This window comes from Thermobia domestica, chromosome 3 (assembly GCF_964235325.1).
Source record: "Thermobia domestica chromosome 3, izTheDome1.hap1.1, whole genome shotgun sequence".
Taxonomy (NCBI): Eukaryota; Metazoa; Arthropoda; class Insecta; order Zygentoma; family Lepismatidae; genus Thermobia; species Thermobia domestica.
Genome location: NC_137456.1, coordinates 35081614 through 35107657, shown reverse-complemented (window position 1 = coordinate 35107657; position 26044 = coordinate 35081614). Strand labels below are relative to the sequence as shown.

General features: G+C 36.8%; 1 protein-coding gene across 1 annotated transcript in view; it reads right to left on the bottom strand.

Moving 5' to 3' along the window:
- Positions 1–9243: 9243 nt before the first annotated feature.
- LOC145680274 (uncharacterized) overlaps positions 9244–26044 on the bottom strand; it is a 101876-nt gene continuing 85075 nt past the window's right edge. The window contains exons 2-4 of the mRNA XM_081750625.1: positions 14351–14509; positions 12515–12619; positions 9244–9349 (exon numbers count right to left, since the gene is read on the bottom strand). Of these exons, the coding sequence (XP_081606751.1) occupies positions 9285–9349; positions 12515–12619; positions 14351–14453 (273 nt within the window). The 5' untranslated portion in view covers positions 14454–14509 and the 3' untranslated portion in view covers positions 9244–9284. The remainder of the gene's footprint in view (positions 9350–12514; positions 12620–14350; positions 14510–26044) is intronic.

The window sequence follows — 26044 nt, the reverse complement described above, 5'->3', positions numbered from 1 at the left end:
CACAATGTGTTTATGTTTCAATCAGGGGGGATCATACCTGGGTTAATAACACAATAACGAAATAAACTCCAAATCGATTTTTAGGAGGGTCAAATCTAGATGGTACATATTGATATGTAATAAGTAAGTAGTTTGGAATCACTGCAATAGGAACAAGTGAATCAAGAGTCACGTGTTAGAATTCCAGGCGACCTAACTCCAAACCAAAACCCCCTTTCCTAGAGCATCAAAACATAAAACGAAACAAATCTCCCGCTTTGAGCCACCTTAAATCCTGGCACAAAACGCTAGTTATTTCTCCGTACTTTCCTCCTGCTTTCCAACTAATGCGCATGTGCACAAACCATTTTTGGAACAGTCGGGAGAGCACGGGAGAACTTGGCACGAATAGAGTAGACATAGGCCTATGTACTCTAGCATGCGAGTAATTCTGAGCGCATTCACTCATTGAGCGCGACTCAAACCAGCTTCTCGTGAGCAATGATGACGTTGCAAGTAAAGTATTGTGCATAAAATTAAAAAGTTTGTTATTCAGTAAGATGCAAATATTATTTATATTATTTTTGTATTATTTGTGGTAGAGCCACGGCACATTGGCTCCCCTTCAGCGGCCGCCGCTGCTTGAAACTAAACACTTTTCAACATGGAATTCAATGTGCAACAAACAAAGAGAGAGAGAGAGCAGGAAACAGACATTCATATCTCATTCTGATTCGCATATATGTATGTGTGTGTTTTTTTTTTAATGTTACGATTAGTTCTCATTATCACACACGATATAGCTATGAGTAAATACACTTTATAACTTGTTCTCTCGAGTGCCTTTATAACTAAATGAAGACATAATATACTATTTTATTGCTTGAAAAATACTCATGCACCGTAAGTTTTTTAGTAATATATTATTATTTCTAGGTTATTTTTACTTACCTCTTTTGATAAAATTCTCCGGTATTCACACTTATTCACAGCTAGCGGTTCCAACGGAACACGATTCACCAAATATCCTATTAAAGTTTTTCAGGCGGAAGAGGTCTGTTGCACACAGCTTCACTGTCCAATCTGAATTAAAATTCTTCTTCTTTCCGGCCTAGACACAAACACATTAGTATATTAATTATTTTAAATGCACACACACACACACACCTATACACGTAGTTGCGTACTTGTGAGCTCCGATTTGGGAGACCGACTTGTTGGAACCAAATGTGCATAAAAAAACTAAAAGAGATACAAAAACGTGAGTGAAATGAAAATGCATTAATTTTATTCACATTTGAGGTGGGAAAATACCTATGTCGCTATTTCTAACAGTTTCTTGGGAAACACGTGTGGTGCTGTACTATATTTATTGGATCCTGGTGCCAACATCACCTGCAAGATATAAATGGTACCGGTACTAATAACATATCTGGATGATCTAATGTTACACACACACACACACACTATTAACATTCTTCTACAGAATTGCAGGCGTTATGAAGACCTCTACAGTGTTGCAATATTTCAGTTATCTACAGTGTAAAATAATAGCACAAAGTAGAAAAGTACACGCAGTTTTGGGGAAATAAGTCTACAAGAATTTAAAAATGTGTGAAAAGAAACTACATAGTTGTTTATATTTAAATTATCATATATTCGCCAAGTGACTTCCTACACTTCTCCTTAAATCTGGCAACCACGGTAAACCGGGAGACACTCTGAATGTTTGGTCTCCACTTCGCTTTATCGGAGAAGTGGGTATTTAAAATAAGTTCTACCGGGAAAGAAACAGCTCGTTCGTAAACAGGCGAGAGGTCGTTCGAGGTTTGCTATGACCACAATTGCTTGCTGCATTTATTAATAAACCCTCAGAAGAATATATCCACCTTTTCAATTTACTCTAGCGCCATTCAAACACTTCCTTTACCTTCTGCGTAACGATGACGTAGAAACATTCTCACGACAGTGATACTCTTTTTATATCACATTCTTCGATGCAAAGGAAAAGAATAAGAACTGAACTGTTTCGAAAGAAAAATGTTAATACAGAAACATAAATAGTATATGCTGAGAATTTTAACGCGTAGCTATTTTTTCAGATGTTAGGGAAGGTTTGGAATTGCTTTTCGGATAGATGAACAGGACTTTTGATCGGGCTCTTGTACTGACCATACGAATTTAAGGATCAACTTAATTACATTGAAACATGAGCACTCAGTAAAAAAATTGCACATTAGAAAGGGACTGTGACAACTTTGTTTCCACAGTTTGTAAGTAAATTCTAGAATTAGAAAATATTCTTGTAATAGCCCTGGTCACTGTGTAAGATAATTCTTTTGGCCATCATTATTATATTACTGAATGCGTCTCTAACAAGGAGACTTACGGAAGTGTAACTCAGATGAAACTTTGCAGATTTGTATAACATCGAAAAAGAATCGACACGTATTTTTTTTTAATTTCGGCAATGGCGCGGGTTTAAGGTTTCTCGATAACAGTTTGAACGTTAGGGAAGGTTTTGAAGCAGAGACAGAAAACAATCATTTAATATAGAAGAACCCAGAGACGTTTTAGGACAGCTGATTCAAAATCTGACGTCAAAATTAGAAAATTCAAAATGGCGGATCCAATATGTTGATTACAGTTAACAAAAGTCTTCTGGTTTGAAATGGTTTGCAGTTAGCCAAGAACACTCATAGGTGGTAGGGGTTTTTGCGAGAAGGTTACAAACCGATTTGAAACCTATCATGTTTGATTAAAGTGAGTTTCTGCGCCTATCCCTATTCGGGGTCCTTATTTAAAGTGAGTCCTTTCACCTCTCACTATTTGTGATGCTAATAGAAGTGAGCCCCTCGCTTCCCACTATTAGAGATGCTTATTGCAAGTGACCCCCTTGCCTCTCACTACTCGAAGTGCTTATTAAAAGTGAGTCTCCTCACCTCTCACTAGTCGGGGTGAATATTTAAGTGATTTATATTATATTTGAGTCCCGAGTTAAACCTCACAAGAGTATCTCAAAATAGAAACCATTCCTGAAGGAACAACTGGATTTAGGATCTTGATGTACTCTTCTTTAGTCCCTGGAAAAACATCTTGAGACATTTTTCAGACATTGTCCTCCTCTATAACATAAATTAACGTAATTAAGTTAAATAATATAATTAAGATCCAATCATTGATTCATAAATAGGTTTTTTGTCCCACATTCGCAAATATTAGGTATCTGTGATACGAAAGCGGTTATTTGTAATAAAAACCTCCTACGTTTGACAATCCCGTAACATTTTATTTCAGAGATTGTGCATCATTTTGTAATTTGTGTGCAGTTATTGCTGTAATAAGGTGTGCGTTGTGTAAACTATGTTTATGCATCACACATCTTTTTACGGAATATCATTACTGTAAAACGTTTTTTCAATAAATTCATAATTATGACAACTGAGGATATATTAAACTCTGACATATTGAGAAGTGAGGAGACTCACTATAAACAAGCACCTCGAATAGTGAGAGGTATAGAGATACACTTTAATCAAGCATCTACGTTAAAAAAAGTAGAGAAAGTGTTTCAAATCGTTCTGCAATCTCCTCGCAGTAACCTCTGCCAACTATAATTGATTTCCGCTAACTGCAGACCATTTCAAACCAGAAGACTTTTGTAATTGTAATCACGATTTTAGATCCACAATTTTACGTTTTCGAATAGTCGGGCATTTAATCATATTTCTATTTTTTCAATATTTTGTTTGAAAAATTAGTATGTTTCTCAATTGCGTTAGAAAACTGTCCTTCATTGGTTTTTAATCAACCCTTTATTAAAATCGATTCTCTAAAATGTGTCGAAGTCCAAACTTCAAATTTGATCTAATCTAACTCGGTAACTAAAAGGCTGCACATCATATTTATTTCATATGAATGCAACGTTGTCCGGATTTACAATCATGCCAAGTTTGATTCAGATAAACGAGTTTGGTTGAATTTGTACTGTATAACTCCCTTTGATCTTTCAGAAAATAATCAATGAAAGACGAAACTATAAATGACGAAAGTTACGTAAGTAGTTATATAAGCACAGACATATAGCAGATAGCTTAGGTCTAATAACTCATTCTGTATCTTTTATGAGTTCTTAATCTAGAATGAAAATTTACCTCTTGCTGAAGAATTGTGTTGGGCATTTGTTAGAAGTAACAATGGCATTGAAATTTCTAGTGAACTTTATCAACTTTATTTTGCGATTTTAGCAGTACGGTAATGCAGCGAGTAAAGAGTGTTAAAAAAAAAAGAAAAACTCGTTAATACAGTCATTTACGGGATTGATCATTGTACTAAAATGTATGTAGTTTCATGAAAATGAATTATGAACTTTACAAATACTTGTTGCAACAACATAATGCATTACTTCGGTCAAAAAATGCTGGCCGGGGCAACTACAATTCTGATTCAAGAACTAAGGCAGATTCAACATCATCCACACAGTTAAAAGGTAAAAATGTTTTCAAATTCACATGTAAAAAGTCCAGCTTTTCAATGAAAAGTCAATTATTTTCTGAAAGAATGTCCACTGTTCGACAATTCGATGTAATAATCTTACAAAATCGTAGAAGAAAGAATGAAATGAGAACAAATTTCTCTTCTCTTGTTCTTCTCTTCTAAGCTTTAAAGTTCCTGTCACATAGCACGAGTGCACAAGAATCCGAACAGTGGAGAGAGTTAAATTGATTCGGTTATGTATTCTTATGGCTGTGTGGAACCTGGGTACATCATTGCGGTCAAGAGTCCAATCAACATAGCATGCAGTGGCGGCATCAATATGTCCACCCCTCAAGAAATTCAAGATAAAGCAATCAGATGGCAAGATTATGGTAACATTTTTTTCTGGGAAGGGGGTATAGTAAGGGCATACTGTTAATTGATTATCTTCAGGGTCCAACGACAATTACAAGTGACTGCTATTCACAACTGATTCCAAAAGTAAGGCAGGCAATCAAGGGGAAACACAGCTACACATGAAAGTGCTGCTGCTGCAGTACAATGCTTCTACTCACAAAAGTCACCTTACCTCCGCCGCTATTGCCGATGCCGGGTATGAAGTACTTGAGCACCCTCCCCATTCTCCAGATCTTGCCCCAAGTGACTTTCACCTGTTTCCCAAGATCATGTAGCACCCGCGAGGAACAAAGTTTACCAACGATGAGCATGTTATGCAGGCTGTCGAAGAATGGATTCCAGTATAGCCGTCAAGGATTTTTTAAAATCTGGTGTTCATGCTCTAGAAGATTGTTGGGAGAAGTGCATTATAGTGAAAGGGGACTATGTGGGAAAATGGAAGATCTTCTATATCAGGAATTATCGAACATTCCTCGTAATATCATTCAACATTGCCTACATGCCTAATTCACCTAAATATACCGATTGTCCGCTCTATAGAACGCGAGGGGGGTCGGTTGGCAACTCCTATACATGAAATTTTGCCTCTGTCGTCTCGCGCGTTGTATGGAGAATATATCACGAGGATACAGTGTCTTTAGATTTATTTAGGATGTGTTTTTGCGAAACCAAATCATCAGCACGTCTTCAAAGTTTGGCAATATTGTTGGTGAACTTTTGGTATTTGACGTTTAATCAAGCGTGCGTCCGAAAGACGGCTCCACGAATCGTATACCGAAATCTTTCGATGTATCAGAGGTAAAGCAAAACATTTCTGTGATTGGTGTAGAGCCCAGGCTTCGCGAGTCGTTGTGGTCACTGCAGTTAAAGAAAGAAAACATTCTATCGCCCAAGACAGCAAACAATATTAGTGCAGACATTCCAACACCTTACAAAAGTAAAGAAGTTTCCAGTGTATCAGTAAGGTCTGGCGCTGATATTAATTATGCAGCAACTTGGAACAGTGGTGTCGGAACCGGCTTTGTCTTATCCATCTGTAGACTAGAAGAGTAATGGGCAAACTACGGCCCACGGGCCAGATGCCACTGGCTGAAACATTCTATCAGGTCCGCAATATGAAAAATGAAATGAGATATTTAAGTTTTACGTCCCACGATTATGCCGGTTAGGCTAAAGGAGACGGTGATGATGAGAGATGAGTGAAATGGTGCAATGAAGACAGTGGGAGTAAACGGTAGAACCTCGAGAAAACCCACGAGCACGGTGTTTGTCCACCTCAAGGTCCGCAATATGAGTCCTGATCTACATAATTTAACTTCATTTCTGAAAATACGTAAATCCCACTCTAATCAATATTGTGAGAAACAGAAATGCTGTACAAATTTTACTTACCACTTCCACTTTATAGTCTTTCAATCATAGGCTTAGTAATATAAGAAGAAAATGTACAGGGCACCTAATTGTCCTTTTTCTTTGGATATTAGCCCGCCAAAGTGTTTTTATTTTTTCTTTTGGCCTCTTCCTAAACAAGATTTCCCATCACTGGAATAACACCCAAGCCCTGTGCAAAACAGTTTCGAGGTTCACTCCTCATCCAGAGGTCTGGAGAATCGTTGCTACCACCTGCTTGCTTGATAATATTATTAGCACTGCGGGAATACTTAATAGTATGCATGCTTGCGATAGAACACAAATTATCGAATTAAAAAATTGGCGATTTAAAAAATTTGGATAATTATATAACAGTTCTTATCAAAAACAGAGAACCATTATGGCAGCCAAGTTTTTCTTCTCATCGTTCTCTCTAACAAGACCCGATACAAAGAATGTATTGATTTTATTATATTTATGTCAGATATACGAGGGATTATTAAATGGAATGGTAAAAGATGACACTGTGGGTGTAATCGAAGTCTTTGTTCGAAAGAAATTACCAGACGCCTGAGCACAACTATTCCACTGTATTATGAGCCGAAGGATTCCCTGTTCCCAGAAATCCAGTGGGTGTGATAGCAGCCAGTCTTCCACTATTTCTTTCAGTTCTCGTCAGAGTTCAAGCGCTTGCCTTTGAGGCCTTTTTATCGGACCAAACAGATGAAAGTCGCAGTGAGATATGTCCAAACTGTAGGGCGGATGCTGAAGCTGCTCCCACTTCAACTTATTCATTACACTTCGTGTGACCTGCGAGGGGTGTGGACAAGCGTAATCGTGGAGCAGAATCACTCCAATTTCTCACTGACTTATTGGACACACAGTCTCTCCCGTATAGAGTCACCATCCGGCGATGAATATCGACCGATTAAACACTTTCCCCAGTGAGAAATCGGATAATACCTTTCTGCTCCTTAATCGTCGAATGTTTCATTGTGAACGCTATTATTTCCTCGCACACACTGCCGAGTCAATTCGACTTGGACGGAGGACATAATTGACTGATTCTCTCCTGCATCATGTGAAAGCCAGCCACGCATGGGAACAACCAGGCCGGACACTACATTCTATCCTTAGATGTCGCAGTACACTACCTAGGTATTTCAAAGCGATATATTCCTATTTCAACAAACGATGTTTTGTTTCTACGACGTTTCGTGCCTTTTCATTTGAAAATTCCTTGAATATGTAACCTCAGAGTACGGAACTTAACAATGAGACCGCGAATTCACTTTTGGTATACGTGGTCCCGCACGCATTATCAACAAATCAATATAATTATCGCCATTGTATATCCGTGACAGAATATGATTTTGGGTTCAAATCGGTTATGCTAACTTCAAACGTTATAAAATCCCATCTCGTGGTATAGAAATTCCTATTTTGCTCTTGAATTTCCTACATTATGCTAATTATAAATATACGAAATTTGCAAAGTAAGAAAAACAGAAGTACTGAATGTTATTTTCTGCAATATATAATTAATTATCTCCAAATATCGATTTTCTACGTTTATCAAACAGTTTTTAAAGAATGATTTTCCTTGAAAGAAGCAATTTAGTATGTTGACAGAAACATATATATATATATATATATATATATATATATATATATATATATATATATATATATATATGAGGATTTTAAAACAAATTGAACTCAAGTTGTGCCAAATATTGTATATTCATAAATACAAAGGGGGGCCCACACGAGCTTTTGGGGGCCCGGCCAGCCCCCCCCCCCAGGATCGGCGCCCTTGCCTTCTTCCTAGTTAAGCAAACGTAAGCAGATGATTCACTCCCTCCCCCTGGTAAGCAAAATTGTTTTTTTTTCCCTCAAGATCTGTTGTGTTACTTAACTATCTAAATGAATGTTTTCACTTAGAGCCAACCCGTCGATTCGCATTGCCTAGGACTAAAATAAATTAAGGGTCAATAATGAAGATGAGACTTCCATATCAAACATAAAGAGACATATAGATCGGTGATCTTTCTTTGTTTGAAGTTTGATCTTTTCAAGTCCATGATGGGAAATTGTATTATGAGTACAATTTTTGAAATTAATAGTATACAATCGTAAAAATATCTTACAAAACGATGGTTTATTGCAAAATACTTTGACTCAAAGAATAAATTACAAGTAATAAACTTGTTTCTTTTCCTGAAGAGAAGTGGTAAGTCTTGAATGAGACGGAGGCTCTCGAGCGTAGTGCTTGGAATGATTGCCTCACTTGTTCTACCTTCTCGTGGGGCAGCCTTGATTCGACTTGATCCTAAACGGATTATTCAGAATTCGAAGTCGGAAGAGGTTCCCCATTGTTCCAAAACACTTTTGGTCGATTACAATCTGCCTCACTTGTGAGGGGACAACCCCATGCCGTAAGCGTCGGTTTACACCGATAGGCAACTAGTCAGTCTAAAGTTTCAGAAAATAGACAAGACAGCTACGCTTCACTTCTCAGCAAAACTTTTTAACACTACCCCCAAAGACTTTTTTTTCATAATATCATGCTCATAGGAGAATATTAACTTCACTCAAACCATGACGTCCCTTAATGGGCGCGGACGTTTTAAATTGTTGAAGTTATATACATCAAATAATAAGAAAGGTGTAACAGGGAAAACGAGTAAGATAACAATATACTTTATTGGGTTACCTCTAAGTACATCTTGAACTTCTTAACAGTGTTTTTAATATTGGAGCTTTCGTAGATAGATTGGTCAACAATATTTAATTTTTAATATATTGAATAAGATAGTAATGACCTTTTTTCGTATAAGAATGATATGAAAAGTTTTTTATACCTGGTTTGTATAGCAATTATTGTGGAGACTATAAAAGGTATTATAGCGCATAATGCTATAACTAAACAAAATACTTTTTAAAAAAATCATATTTTAACTTAGTAAAAAAATATATACTCAACCTATTTAGTTAACACACACATATATATATATATAATATTTAAGTAATATATTACATTAGACCCAATGATTGGCTGACTCCTCATGAAGTTCTTTCTTCCTACGCTCCACTTTTCTCTTTTCTAAAATTAAGAAAAATTGAAAATTAATTCTGGGTATAATACACACCACAACGATCAAAATTAAAATCTAATTATGAACTTGCTAAGTAAGGTTCTTGATATTTAACTTTAAAGAGTAAAAATTACGCAACTGGGACCGCGATCAAACCTGGGACCTTTGGACTTTAAACTATACAAACGAAACTCAGAGCTATATAAAATGTGTTTCCTTAAGCATTATGAAAGATTAAACACTTAAAATAGCAAATTTGAAAGAAAGCCATTTCTTCTGTACAATACGGAGAATGTGTTGACATGAATAATTATGGAACGTTATAAAATTATGCTAGATGAGTGAAAAAAGAAAGAAAAAATAAACAGTACAATGAAAATCAATTGAGAAATGCATGTACTTAAAATTATTTTTCTCTTATGACAACCTACTATAGAATTACATATTATAAGTGTTTGAAGAAACGTGAAACAATATTAATAAAACCAAGAAGAGATTCCAAGTTTTCTACCGCAAAATAAAAAAAAAAGCCGCCAGGAAGGAAGAAAAGTAGACACCCTCTGATGCGTATGATATGAGGGTACACTGCGTCTAATATGTTCAGTGTCCTTGCAGGAATCAACCTCCAAAGCACACATGAAGTCTTTCTAATTATAATGTTTATATCATTGTTCCAATTCACAAGAAAGGCGTCAAAACTTACTGTAATAATCATCGAGGCATTTCTCTTCTGTCAACATCCTATAAAAACCTTTCAAATATTATATTAGCAAGACTGACCCCATACGCAGATGAAATTATTGGAGATTATCAATGCGGATTCAGACGAAATCGATAAACTATCGGCCAAATATATACCATTCGCCAAATGCTCGAAAACAGTGGGAATACAATACCCCGGTACATCAACTATTTATTGATTTTAGAAAGGCGTACCACTCGGTTAGGAGAGAAACATTATACAACGTTCTTACAGAGTTTGGAATACCGAGAAAGCAAATTAGATTAATTAAGATATATTTAAATGAATCCCAAAGTAAAGTAAGGGTAGGAAAATTTTAATCCACGAGCTTTCACGTCGAAAAAGGTCTGAAACAAGTAGATGCGTTGTCGCCATTATTATTTAACTTCGTTCTGGAACACGCTATAAGGAAAATCAAAGATAGAAACCACGGCCTACAGTTGAACGGTATTCACCAGGTTATGGCATATGCTGATGATGTAAATTTAATAGGTGATGATAGGAGAACAATAGAAAGAAATGCAGAGATCTTATTAAACGCTTGCAGGGACATGGGTTTAGAAGTAAATGCAGAGAAAACTAAATACTAGAAAGTGCGTCGGGACCGGAATACAACAAATTATGGATGTGTTATAATATTAAATAATACTTTTGATAAAGTGAATAGTTTCAAATATCTAAGATCAATATTAACAGACGAAAATCATATTCACGGAGAAATTAAGTGTCGACTAAAAGCAGGGAATTCGTGTTACTATTCGGTTCAAAATCTCTTGTCGTCGCGAATTCTGTTGAGGAATTTGAAGCTTAAAATAAACAAAACGATAATCATGTCTGTTGTTTTGTATGGCTGCGAAACATGGTCACTTACTCTGAGGGAAGAACACAGACTGAAGGTATTTGAGAACAAGATCCTGAGACGAATATTCAGACCCAAGAGGAACGAGAATGGGGAATGTCGGAAACTTCATAACGAGGACTACATAACTTATATGGTTTACCCAACATTGTTAAGATCGTCAAGTCTAGGAGGCTTAGGTGGGCTGGTCATGTAGCTAGAATGGAAGAAAGTAGAAACGCTTTTAAAGTCTTGACTGGAAGATTAATCGGAAAACAACTATTAGGAAGATATAGGCGCAGATGAGAGGACAGTATTAAGATGGATCTCGCAGAGATTGGAATAAAAGTAGAAACTGGATGCAGTTAGCTAAGGATAGAAGTCAGTGGAGAACTTTTGTGAACGCGGCATTGAATCTCCGGGTTCCATAGGCCATAGAGTTAGTTAGTTAGTTAGTTAATATCTAATCCCTAGACTTCGGATCTTAAAGTCTAACAAAGTGTAAATTAAAATTTTTAGATGAATCCTTTTCAGGGCGTTATATTAACACTTTGTAAGTTATTGCGCACTTCAAACTTTGCCTTTCTAGAATTTTAAAATAAACTTTAAGCTAACAAGTATTATAGGGAATGAAAATATTCGTTATCTGGAGTTGTTAATGCTAGTTGAAATTTGGTACAGCATATAGCATAGCCTATTTACTTTTCTAAAACTACATGGAACATATTTTTATTGAAAAATCCTATATTTGAAATAGTGTTGAGCGTGACATCATTTCACGTTCTCAGAATGGCACTGAGAAAGAAACATTTTGACTTCTGTTTATCGACCCCACCCACCACAAATTACAAAGGAACATAGCATTTGGAGGAAGCCGTGTAAAGCTAATTTCAAATTCAAAAGCATTTAGGACATTTAGGAACATCAAAAATTTTAAAATCAAATCTAGGCCATTTTAGATGCTAATATCCGAATTAGTACATTGTAGGTTTATAAAATTAGTATATCTTTGCTTATATCAACTTGAAATGTAAAGAAAATAGTAAATTTCTACATTAATTATAAAGTAATAAAATAGGATCAAATCTAATGCAAAGCCCTCTTCTGCATTTTTCCTGACTTTTAGAGTTTCTTCTGGTTTCCCTGACTGAAATCCATTTCCTTGACTTTCCAGAATGTAGACACCATACGTTTTAAGAACCCGTAATTTCCACAATTATCAACATATCGGAACCAAATTTTACACAACATGGGTATTCACAACACTTTATTTGGGTAGAAATCAAAATGATCTAGTGAAAAAAATTCAAAATGGCGATCGGTAAAACTTCATTTCGCAATCACGAACAAATCTGAACCTAATTTCAAACAAAAATGAGTATTTCCAATACTTTATTATACTCCACCTTTCCGAATTAATGTATGCAAAGGTGGCAGCGCAAAGGTGAATGCAAGCGTTCTATTTCTAAAGTTTAAACATTTCTATGTTTTTATTTATAGTTTCGTAACTTTATGTACTAGTTATGCAGCATGAATACATATGGAATTTTATTACTTAAAAATTTACGTGCCCAATAAATTATAGGAACTAACCTTTGTTCTTTTCCCTCCTGTCTCTGCTTCGCTCGTCGCAGCCACTTCTGAATTGTCGTCTCCACTTCTTTTTCTGTAACTGTCCAGCAAGCTTTCCTACGGATTCTATGGAAAGAAGAATAAATGAGTTAAATGAGTTATAGTATATTATTTTGATATTCTAACATCTGCAAATCCATGAGATTTAAATTAGTTATAACCAGAAAATGTAAAAACAGCAACTGAAGAATTTGGCAATCTACTTAATCATATACGTTTGCCTCTAACTTTAACTTCGAGGAAGACATGATATATTGTGTGTAATTGAAAGAAAAATGATATAAGATAGGTATCCGTAATCGAGTTCAAAACTATTATCTAAGTTTGAGCCCATTTACTACCAAAATATATTTATCGCATATTAAACGTGCAACATAAAAAGGCACTAACGCAAAGATAGCAAGTAGGAAAAGACCAAATAACTGCCCTTCTAATACTGTGTAAATATCTACCCACCTTACTCTTTCTAATATATGTCAGCGATGTGTTTTAAATACTTTTCACTTTATTCTGGAATTTTAACAGTACTAATTCTTTTAAAAGGAAATAAACATATGTGGGCCATTCCACACAAAATTATCAAACTAGAGTACATTTTCAATCCGACCCTTTCTTTCAACTAAATTTTATTTTCTTGTTCTCCTGGATAAAAATTTCATCACCTTTCTTAGAAGAAATGACCAAGGCAATAACAATTCTATCTGCGTATCATTATAGCTTACTTTTCAACCTTTAAATATTAAGACCAAAACCAAATCCATAAATTAATTAGGTTAGAATGAACAGAGAACATATTAGAATACAGTTTAAGTAAATAGTGATGCAATATTTTCATAAATTTAAATATTTCAAACACGTGGCTCTGGCAAGATGCTACACGTATGAATCTAACTCTGCATTTCTACTAGGACAGTACTGCAAGTGACATTTATTTCTGGAGATGTTGAGCTATGGAATGTATGGACATGGAACAACCCTGCCACATATCGCCGGGCTTAAGTAAAAACTGACTTTGGGTCTCACACGAAATAATTCATTATTTGTTCTGCCGACAAAGCTTTTATTTGCATGGATATTGTAATGAGACTAGCATCAAAAGAAGTACACTGTGAAGAAATGTTCGAACGTCAATCATTTTTTGTACTGTCGCCATTTTCAATTTAAATATTATTTAAGCGAACACGGATGTTACTTATTACAACGCCACATGTTTTCCATGATTTCACTGCACGCATGAAGTCACATGAGCTACATCAAATTTTGGAGATATTTCAAAAAGACTTTTCTTTAGACTTTGCCCCACAAAAAAAGTAGTCACTTGAGCTAAGACTGTAAATTAGAATAAAGTTTCAAATCAGTCTATGGCTGGAAACTGTAACGGTCAAAGCATTTTTTTTTTATGGAGCAATCGCAAATTCACATTAGTAAAAACGCACAACTTGTCTGGTAACAACATTATCCAAATAAGTGATACTTACCAGAAAAACACATTATGTTAAGTTTCCGTGTTGTCTGTTAATCACTAATGAACACCATATTCAGTTAAAAACTCAAAATCAAACTGGCGTTCATATTCAACGTGTTACGAATAGGATAATTTCTTTAGTGTATCCGTTTCTGATACTCGCATTGCAATATGCATACTAAAAATATGTTATCAACAAAACAAATGGTGAATTATTTCATGCATCACCCATGTCAGTGAAGTATTTTACCTTACAACCGACGACATACTCATCATAAAGTATATAGAGCAAGTAGGAAAAAATATCCAGCCATTCTGAACTAATTACTTACCAAAGACAACATCTTTCATTCTTAATTTGCCAAATGCGTTCTTGCCTTTTAGACCAGAGTAACTATACTTCACTCCAACAACATCACTTAACAAGCGTTTCATTATTCTTATTGTAGCATCCTTTGCATCTATTCCCCAACTTTACTAACATAATTCACCTAAAAAAAAAAAGGAAAAAGAAGATTATAAGGCGTAGGCCTATTTAATTGAAAGTTATGCGCAGTAGGAAATAAAGGAAGCAGAATGGCAAAAAAGGTTAATAATAAGGTAAATTAAAGTATTAACATTTAACACACTGAGGAATTGAAATACGGGAGGTTTCGTCCGTGATGGCGGGCGTTTTCTGAAGAGAGGAAGAATCACACACAGACACACACACACACAAAACGGTTACAATGAAATACACACATTGGCGACGGTCTGCAACTTTGTTTTTACGGCTCAGCATCTTCAGTTTTTATTGTGCAGTATTTTGAACATTTAGCTTAAGTATCTGCAGATGGGCCTTATGCAGAGTCGTTTTGAAGCATGAATAGCGCCATACTAAAGAGTTCATCTAACATGTTTTCTGCAGTAGTCAGGCCTTTAGCGTGACAATAATCATATGTCAAAACTACTCTGCATAAGTCGGATTATGTTTAAACAGATAAGCATTGCAGTATAAAACAATGCCCTCAGATGATTTATACAATTCTCACTTCACAAAACGACGCGCCATAAATGATTCTAAAGGCAATGGGAAAGCAGGCGAACAGGAGGGGTGAAAGAAGAAATAGAGGGGTGGAGTAAAGGAATCTATGCTATTGTCGATTGGGGCCAGGGGGTCATCCTTAAATTATTTCTCCTTTACTTTTCTTCATATTATTGAATCTCACCATACACATTATTGTGTTGTGTTCTATGCAATGTCGGTAGAGACTCTAATTTTAAGCACCGCTGGGCGAGTACGTGTTCACCCAATTCTTCTGAGCAGATGAGAAATGATGCGAGAAGTGCTTTTGAGTGAAAAGCAGTCACTCGTCCTCGCATGTAATGGTTGGCTCATGGAAGACCGTAATGTGCAGACTGCTTAACTCTGACAAGGAAACTAACAATGAGGTCATATCGGAATCTACCCTGAAACTTCACTCAGAGCAAGGAAGTACTGTACAAACCCCACACACAATAGAACAGCTGATAATTTGAACTAGTTTCGGAGATATAAGATATCGAAAGCGTGGGAAGATGAATTTGAGAGGCCCATATTCCAAAAGCTTCCAAAACTATTCAACGTAGAGACTGTGGTCTAAAACTTCATAAGTAAATCCTGTTCTGTTCTATTTAAAAATATAGGTTTCAAAACTGTGCAATGCGTGCACAAAGGATTTTTCAAAGTAGCATTTTTGGTTCGTCATCCCCTTTAAACCCGGTATTCCTAGGATGGGAGAAAATTCACCCAATGACATTTTTGACTAGTTGCCACTAGATGGCAAGTTATCCAGCTAGTGCAAATTCAGTCAGTGTCACGTGCAGCTGTGTTGTATGCGTAGTATACGCTGTCGGTAATTGTTGAGTGAAATTTCACCCATTCTAATAGTAAAGTAACTGTAATTCTCTAAATGTTTTGTCCGAACATGGCTTCTTTGCGAGGTCTTACAGAGATTGAAATTAAAATAATGTTAACGGATGAAGCAGCGGAAGACAGTGAAGACATAGACGAGGAACCAGCATTTGTCGTTGACCCAGAGGATGATGTAGAAGAAGACGACATAGAAGACGAAGAAATAGATGGCATTGATGACAGAGATAATGATCCTAACTATAAACCAGGTGTTACTTCTTCGACTGAGAAATCAGATAGTGAGATAGTGGTGCAAACAAAAAAAAAAAGAAAAGAAAGAAAAAAAGAAAGAAAAAAAGAGAAACTTGAACTGCGTACTGGCAGCGTGGTAAGTCCTGCGTCTGAAATTACAACTATGCTTAGTCATAGCTATTGTCCCAGTGTTGATTTACATAGCGAAACTGATGTGATAGCAAGTAGGAAAGATGAAATGGTACACCTTGTCTCAAAAAGGTTGAGCGCATTCTTTATTGGTGTTTTGAGGCAAAAATTTTCAAAGTCCATATTCGGGTATCTTCGGGAAATAGTAAACCAGGTTCGAACCTCCACGCCAGCCTTTGCAATCGAGAAAAAGTTTGCAGATGTGTTTTTCTTCTTTTAAATATAATAAAACTTGTTATCAAGTGTTGAAAAAAAGCAACATTGATTGAAATACTTAATGACACAATATTTCGAAACTTTGTATTAATGTCACCACATGCTTGTTTGTCATTTAGCTCTGCATACGTAATGGAACATTTAGATATGTAAACGAATCTTTCCATATGTAAAAGAATGCTCAAAGTTAAGACATAGAACATAATTATCGCCTGAGTACTAAAATAATAGTCAAAGTAGAACAAAAATAGCGTTTCTAGTGGGTATGAATGTCATAATTTTCTTGAGAAACGTTATACATCGCTAAAAGTAGCTTAGCAGAAGTCCTTGTGTTAGCTCACTGGTAAGCTGTCGGATTTCAAATCATAAGGTTGTGAGTTCGAATCCCATGTGGGTCAATGCTTTTTCAAAATTATATTTTCCGCAATGCATGAAAAATTATATAAAATAATTACATTAAAATACATCAGTTGTGTATATATATAACATAATCATTACAGAACATAGTAATTATTATGTTTAAAATATAAAATTTGAGAATTTTCGCAGTAGGTCGGTATTATATATGATAATGTTAAATGCAAGTTAGGTTAGTTTAATAGCAATAAATAAATTATGTAGTGTATTTATTTGCAGCTATTTGTCATACAGATGTAACTTCTCAATATTCTCAATACAGCATGTTATTTACATTCGTGAAATACAGTATATTTCTACGGATATAGAAAGTGTGTAAACAGAGTATCCAAAGTCGGATCCTGCTTCAAGACACATAACTTTTCCTGAACCCCTTAACGTCACGGGAAGAAGCACAAATTCTCTTTAGAACGGAATATGTTTACTTAGAGTCTCATTCGAATACGTTGAATATGCTTTTGTATATTTCTTTCTTTCTCTCTCTCTCTCTCTCTCTCTCTCTCTCTCTCTCTCTCTCTCTCGCGCGCGCTTTGTTTATGTGTTGCGGAATATCCCAAGTTGAATACAACATTTGCAAAGTATATGACCATCAGTGTTATGGAATACCGGAAATTGAAAGTCGTGTTTCTTCAGGTTGGATTTGCGTGTTCATGTTAGCTCACTGGTAGAGTACGGGCTTGTTAATGAGGTCGTCTTGAGTTCAAAGCCTACAGAGAATTATCTTTTTTGTTTGTTTGTTTGTAGAATTGCACAGAGATCGGATTCAAGGAGTGGTTTACTTCTAGAAATATTTTCAGAAGCGTTTAGGTAGTCCTGAAAAGGACTCTTTTCGGGAGTTAAGGCGGGGACATTAATATTGTGTCCAATACCCTTCTGAATTTATTACACGTCCCATTCTTCTGGGCATGGAATCTATTAAATGGGTGACAAATTTATCTCCTTCCCCTACCTCCAGCCATGCTTCGGAAACAAGATGCCACAGGTCATCCTGGGTTCTTGGTGGATCTGCCTTAGGCCAACTATCCCTTAGAGTACGCTTCACTTCTGCCCACATATTTTCCATAAGATTGAGGTCTGCTCCACGAGGCGGCCAGTCAATTAAATCAATCTCAGGCTGCCCTGCGAACCATTCCTGAACCATATGGGAAGTATGTAGTGGCGACTGGTCTTGCTGGAACTGAATAACACCATCAGGCTGAAATACTCGTACAGATCGCACCATGATATTACTCATAATATCTAAGTACTGAGCACTGTCCAGGTGTCCTTCAATTCTGTGAAGCTGTTCTGCTCCGCGCCTGAAAATACAACCCCAACATGAAATAGATACATGGCCACTGCGATTTCAAGCAGGAACATATCCAGGGTCATATCGGGTGCCTCTCGGGCGATACAGAAAACGGCGTCCCTAATTTGATGTTGTGAATATGGATTCATCTGAGAAAACTACGTTTTCCCAATTGCGACCCACATTCACCTGTGCAAACGCGAGACGGTAAATTTTGTGGTCGTCTGAGAGTTTTTCCTTCACGGCAGCAACACAGCCACGTAACCCAGCATGACGAAGCCTTCGCAGAGCTGTATGCTTACTACCAGGAAAAAGAAAAGCTTCCCTTAGCTGTCTAGATGTCCTTAGTGGGTCTAACCGGGCTTCCTTTACTAATCTCGCATCTTCGGCTTCGGTTGACACATGCGGACAACCAGAAGATCGTAAATTACCAGGTTGACGTGTGGAATCATATTTCCGAATCCATCGCCTTCCTGTAGAGGCTGGGACACCTACTCGCCTGCTAGCTGCAGTTGCAGAATAGCCTTCCAACTCCCATAAAGTAATTACTGCTGTACGTCTATCCATAGTTACCAATGTTCTGAGCTGTGAGCAGGAAGCAATAGGTAAAAGCTAGTACCTGACGTGTGGTTGGTTAATTGCACGACACGCCTATTGTGGGGAACGACTTGGTCAACGACTAGCGAAAGAAATCTGAAAATGGTGCGCAATAATAATAATATTAAAAACAGTTTTTATAAAGGAATATTAATACATACGAAAAGCTGTTTAAAGAATGAATTGTTATACTGACTTTACACGTATAAAAACATATACCATATACTAAACAGATTGAGCGATATGATGATAGCTGTATTGAGACGAACACTTTCGAAGTCCAACTTCGGGTATCTTCTGAAAACAATAAACTAAAGCTGCTGGTTCGAAACTCCAAGCCAACCTTAGCAATCGGGAAAAAATGTACAGATATGTTTTTCGCTCTGTTAAATATAATAAGACATGTTGAAATGATATTAAGTGTAGAAAAAAGTAAAGTTGATTGAAATAGTTAATGATACAATATTTCGAAACTATATATTCACACTCTCGTTTCGTCATTGTGATTTCTATACGAAAAAAATAATTTACGTATGAGCTCAGTTATATTTCAGAAGCAGCTTCTGAAAAGCGGTCATGTTAGCTCAGTGGTACACCCCCGAGCGTTTAAATCGTGAGTTCGATACCCGTTCAGGTGAGATTCTTTTATGATATTCTACTTTCCTCAATGCATGAAAATTATGTAAAATAGTTACATTACAATCCATCAGTTGTATATATCAGTTGAATATATTTGGTCTAGGAATTAATTCGTGCGGGTGGACAAGAGATGGCGCAACGAACGGAGCGTCCCACAGTTCCGTGTATCCACACATGTGTTGCAAACCCCTGTCATCGCGTATCGTTCGTAGTATAGGGCAGTGGATTAAAGCGTCAACAACACCAGTTTGTAGTTAAGTGAACATGGCGCAATTTGTGCCTGATCAAGTGTTTTTGCGGGGTGTCCTGCTGCATTACTTTAACATGCAGAAAAGTGCGACTGAAAGTCATCGTATTTTGGTGGAAGTGTATGGTGACCATGCTCTAGCTGAGCGAACGTGTCAAAAGTGGTTTGCACGGTTTAGAAGTGGTGATTTCGGCTTGGCAGACCAAGAGCGAGCTGGACAGCCAAAAAAATTTCAAGACGAAGAATTGACAGCATTGCTCGAGCAGGATTCGTGTCAAACGCAGGAACAACTTGCAGCAGCATTAGGCGTTGATCAAACAACAGTCTCCAAACGCTTGAAAGCCATGGGAATGATTCAAAAGATGTCACATTGGGTTCCACATGAATTGAAAGACAGAGACGTTGAAAGACGAAAATCCATTTGCGAATTGCTGCTTCAACGACAGAGCAGAAAGGGGCTTCTGCATCGAATTATTACGGGTGATGAGAAATGGATCCATTACGAGAACCCTAAACGAAAAAAAGCCTGGGTGAAACCAGGTGAACCAGGTCCATCACAACCAAAACGAGATATTCACTGTGCAAAGGTTATGCTATGCATATGGTGGGATATGAAAGGTGTGGTGTACTATGAGCTGCTGCAACCGGGTGAAACTATGAATGGAGAACGTTATCGACGACAATTAATGCGTTTGAAGCAAGCTCTGGCCAGAACACGACCAGAATGGGAGAACAGACATGATAAACTTATTGTTCAACATGATAACGCTCGCCCACATGTCGCAAAACCGGTCAAAACCTATTTATTAAATGTCGGATGGGAAGTTTTACCCCACCCGCCGTATTCACCATACGTTGCTCCTTCGGACTACTACTTGTTCGATTGCATGAACAACGATTTGATTGGACAGCGGTTTACTTCTTCAGAAGATATCGAAACATGGGTCTCTGACTGGATCGCTTCCAAGGATGAGGACTTCTTTCGCCACGGAATCCGTACATTGCCTGACAGATGGGCGAAAGTGGTGGCTAGCGATGGACAATATTTTTCTTAAGGTATTTATGTATTTTGTGTTTGTACTACAGCTTCAATGTGTGCGTACCAACCGCACGAATTAATTCCTAGACCAAATATATATATTCATATCATTTCACGACATAAGCAATTCTTATCCATAAAATATAACATTTGAGGTATTGACAGAACGTCGGTGTGTTATATGTGAATATTAAATACAAATTAAGAAAATCGTGTAATAGCAATAAATAAGTTATGTAATGTATTTATTTGCAGCTATTTTCATACGCAGGTAACTTCTCAATATTCGCATTACAGCATTTAGGTAGAGCATATCGAAAATCGGATCGTGGTTCAAGACAAAAAAATAGCTAGCCCCAAACTGTCAAGTAAGAAATTCACGAATCGCAAAAGTAAAGTGAAGAAATTGAGAGCGGTAATACCTTAATCGCTCTCTCTCAACTCTCTTTTATCTGCATTTATACATATAAAAGTGTATGTATGTATGTTCCAACATAACTGATATATGCCTAGAGCAGGGTTTCTCAACCTGGGAGTCGTGGCCCCTAGGGAGTCGCGAAGTTAAACGGAAGAGATAAATATAGTTAGAATCTATTACCGGAAATTATTTTGAATTTTGTTCTGATAGGCATACTTTTATTTTTTATACATACTGGAAAGAACAATAAAAAATAAGTCTACTGAACATTGTCAAAGGGTGCAGAGTTGTTTAAAAATGAATTTAAATGTAAGACGAATGATATGATACTAATGAGAACTGTATATAGAAATACTAGAAAAATACACATGGAACAAAACCTGCACATTGAAATACAATTAAAATTGAAACCTAATGAGATACCTAAGCATGGTGTAATTTCACTAGTGCAGCAATGCCCGGTTCAATCTTCGTGATGAACATTATGAAGCCATTTTCAACTGATAAGCGATTTCTTGTCTTTGTTTAAATGTTTACCATAAAAAAAAAAACTTTCGCACAAGTACGATGTAGCAAATGGAATTATTACTTTTAAAGCAGCAGACACCAGACCAGGATATTCTTCTCTCATCAGGCAGAACTTGTCCAAGTCTTCGTTACAGAAAACCAGTTGCAAAGACTTGTAGCATGATCATTCTATTATTTGGTCAAGAAGTTGTGGGCTTAGATCAGATACGTTAATGTCCTCTTCAATGAAGGAGTTTAACATCCATCTTGAACCAGCACCTTTTTCGTTGGGAATATAGATAGTACAGTTACTGTATCCACTGTCAATGCCGGGCGCCGAAAAAAGGGGGCACAAATTTCGGAGGAAGTGTATTACTCATGTTACGAAAGTAGGGATGCACGCGAAACAAGACGAGACGAGAAATGGAAAAGTCTCGTCTCGTCTCGCAACCTCAAACGTTGGTCTCGTCTTGCGTAAGGTCTCGTCTCGCAAATGTAAAGTCTCGTCTCGCATAAAATTTTGAGTCTCATCTCGCGTCTCGCGCGGGACTTCCTCGCATGGTCTCGCAGTCTCGCATATATTCTAGGTCAAAATTTTGCAATGTGTTATTCTATGGCTTTTAATGAATGATGATGTGATATTCTGTCCGAAGGCAGGTATTTGACCTAAAAGTCCCTTGGCAAGGTGAATGGTGGTTTGCCATTGCTTTCCATGGGATGAATGTTTATAACATCCTAAGGAGACGGAACCTAGAGTTCAACATGGTATCCGAACTTGTGTCCCCTCCGCTCCAAATTAAAAGAAAAGTTATGCTGGAATTTGATCGCTGGACCATTAATTTTCGTCAAATTAATAGCATAATTTACAGCAAAACCAGCATAAATTGTTGCTGGATCCAACATTGTTTTCCAGCTTGGAGGTGTCCAGCAATATTTGGCTCTTCTAAAATATCGTCGCCACTATCAACATTTACACGTTTTGGTCGTTTCCTTGAAGGGTGATTTTCCAGTATAAAGATGTTTTTATACCACCAAAAGCGCTTGTACACAACAAAAGAACTCCTCACAACACAATACGACCCAATTCTTTTGGTTCGAACGCGCTTGTAGCAATGTTGGATTATCGCATTTTATCAACTTTCCCTTTCAACTTATACTGCCAGATCTAGAAAATAAAATTACTGACAGATATAGGGCCATTCCCACCATATCCCACGAAACCTATAGGGACATCCTGCCAAACCAGTATTTGAATTAAACTTCCGAACTAGAGGGGGATGTTTTTGATAAATATATAGAAAGAAAATACTTATTCCATGTAAAAATATCATGTTTTTTCTGCGAGCCGGGCCGGGGATAAACTTTGACGAGAGGGGATTTCCCCACCATCCCCCAACATCAATCGCTAGTAGTAATGTGAAAAAGACAGAAACAAGAGAAATATCATATTTCGCAGCAATAGGGAGTCTTATTCGCTTTTCAGACCAAAAATAGAAGTTCATGTATTCGTGAGCGCCCGCGTGTATGTGTTTGTGTCCAATTACAATTACAAAGCTTTTCTTTTTTAGAAACTAAAGAAGGCTTTAATTCTGAAAATTAACCTTGATGAATAATAAATCTCATAAAATGTCTATTGCCCCAATAACTTTTTTTTTCATGGAGGCATTAACGCTCAACTTAGAAAACTCAATAAATGTAAAATTACTAAATATACAATTAAATGTAATTCATAAATGTTGCGAGACTGCGAGAAGAGCTTTGTAATTTTGCGTCTCGCGTCTCGCATAAAATTTTCACTCTTGTCTCGTGTCTCGTATCGCAAATGCGAGACGAGACGAGACGTCTCGCGTGCATCCCTATAGGAAAGTGCATGTGCACATGTATAAAATAGAAGGAAAAACGTAATAAAATGTGCTCAAAATCAAGGAAAGGCAGGGTTTATTTTTGAAAATTTTATTGAGCTTCGTGTCAACCATGGTGGCACTTCGCAGCTAGTCTGTCGACCTCACTCATATGTACGGAGACATCGTCGTATACTCTCGCCCCGAGCGCTGATTTTCCATGCCACGGCACTGTTCACTATAAACAAGAAATTGATTCTACTATTATAGAAATAGGTATGTTAAAAATCCCACACAAGCTTATTATAAGACAAAAATTATAAAAGGGTCGCTGGCAAGAGGATGTGATAAAAGGGGATCGTGATAGGAATTAGATTGAGAACCACTGACCTAGAGTAATTTTAACCAAATTTCTTATAGTCTGAAAAAGTGCTGTCTGGTTACCTATGGTAAATGGGAGGGGGATACATATAAAAGATTGCTAGAAAATGATCGGTATTAGTGTCGAATTCATAGTTTTCGGGGTCGCTTAGATAAATAGTGTGACTTTCGATTTCGCTTAACTCCGATTAAGGTCTCATTAGTAGGGATGGGCACGAGCGACTTTTCTTTGAAACTCGACTCGACTCGAAACAGACATCTTTGAGGTCTACTCTAGGACTCGGCGCGAAAAATATCCTCCAACTCGACTCGGATTACAGTCGAGTCAAACTAAAACTAGCCAAATCCTGTGTGTAGTCCTACCTAGACAACACATAGACAATATAATTATTCTATTATCAATTATACTAATATTACTACAAATAATAATAATAATAATAATAATAATAATAATAATAATAATAATAATAATAATTATTATTATTATTATTATTATTATTATTATTATTATTATTATTATTATTATTATTATTATTACACCGTGTATAAACATGAACGATAGATGGTTAGTAAAAGAATACTAAAAGCTAGTTGACTGCCGACGTCGGTAGTCATTACGTCTACAAGGCAAAGACATCGTTCATTACCCTAAGCTGTAAGCGTCGGTGGACTACAGATGGTCAACTATTGACCTCTCGCCAAAAATTGGTGGCCCCGCAGCGACAATCCGCGGTGGCCCCAGCTCCATTTTGAAAACTTTACTACCAGCGGCAGAGACGCGATGGTACGACAACGAACCACAAAATTACTCTCCCAAAATATGTTAAAATGCCTATATGTGTGATTTGTTTATATTTAGGTGAGTCAAAAAAAAAAAAAAAAATACCCCGAGGTGGACGCGAACTATCAATATTACGATTACAAGGCACGTGTTCTTCTGATTTCCCCACGGAAACGATCATAAAAAGCTTGCTTGTTGATGGATAAATCATTGACGTCTTAATTTAGCCAATCAGACAAACCCCTACATCTCGAGTTCTAGGAGGTGATACCGTGAACCGTTTTAGATTTATTGATTTCTGGTGGGGTACTATCTATGTGCAAAATTTGAGCATAATAGCCGACATGCATCTTCGGTGCCTCTTATCTTTAGTACAATTTTAACCAGAGATGGTGTGGGTCAATGAAAATTTGATCCACGACCCACCATGATCCAGTATCACCCACCACCCAAATGACCCATTAGCCCACTCTGACCCATCATCTATCGTGATCCACTCTGACCCATCACCAACTATGAACCACTCTGAACCATTGCAACCAACTCCGACCCACCAACACCCATTGACATCAACTCTGACCCATGATCCACGTCCTCTTCTCCGTTGACTAAAGAGGCTACACTTGTAATAAAACAAGACTGTGAAATTATCACTTATCGGAGTTTGAATTTGTACCGTCAATGGCTCAAGCACCTTTCTGTTACAATACTGGTGGATCTGACCTTTTCGATATATAATGGCAAAGTGTTTCTCAACTTCCGAATTAAAATGAATTTAAATTTATCATATATAATTATTTCTTTGTTGCCTTACAGACACATTTCAGTAGAAAATAGGATGAAATTTGAAAGTCTCAAATCAAGGAAAAGTAGAAAAGTAGACCAACGTAAAAAAAGAAAGAAAACTAATTTTCTATATCATTAAGCACCTGGAGTGCCACTCTTTATCTAATCCTCCTCGAAAATTATGGATTCGACACTAATGTCGGTCTTATATATATATATATATATATATATATATATATATATATATATATATATATATATATATATATATATATATAATTTTGATGTCAGCCCCTTTCATTTCTTCTAGGAGAGCAAACGGATACTGCCACCGTTAGGACTAAATTTGGTCTTAAATGACATTAAAACTTCTACCAATTAATTTAGCGACCAGTGTTGCATTTAAAAGCTCGGCGCCCCTACGCACTTTTGCTCTCGGCGCCGCCAATAACTACATATTTCTCCGCCCCTTCATCCCTAACTTAAAAATAAAACTTAATTCGAATATGCTTAATTAGTGAATTTATTACATTTAAATACCACTCACTACATGCT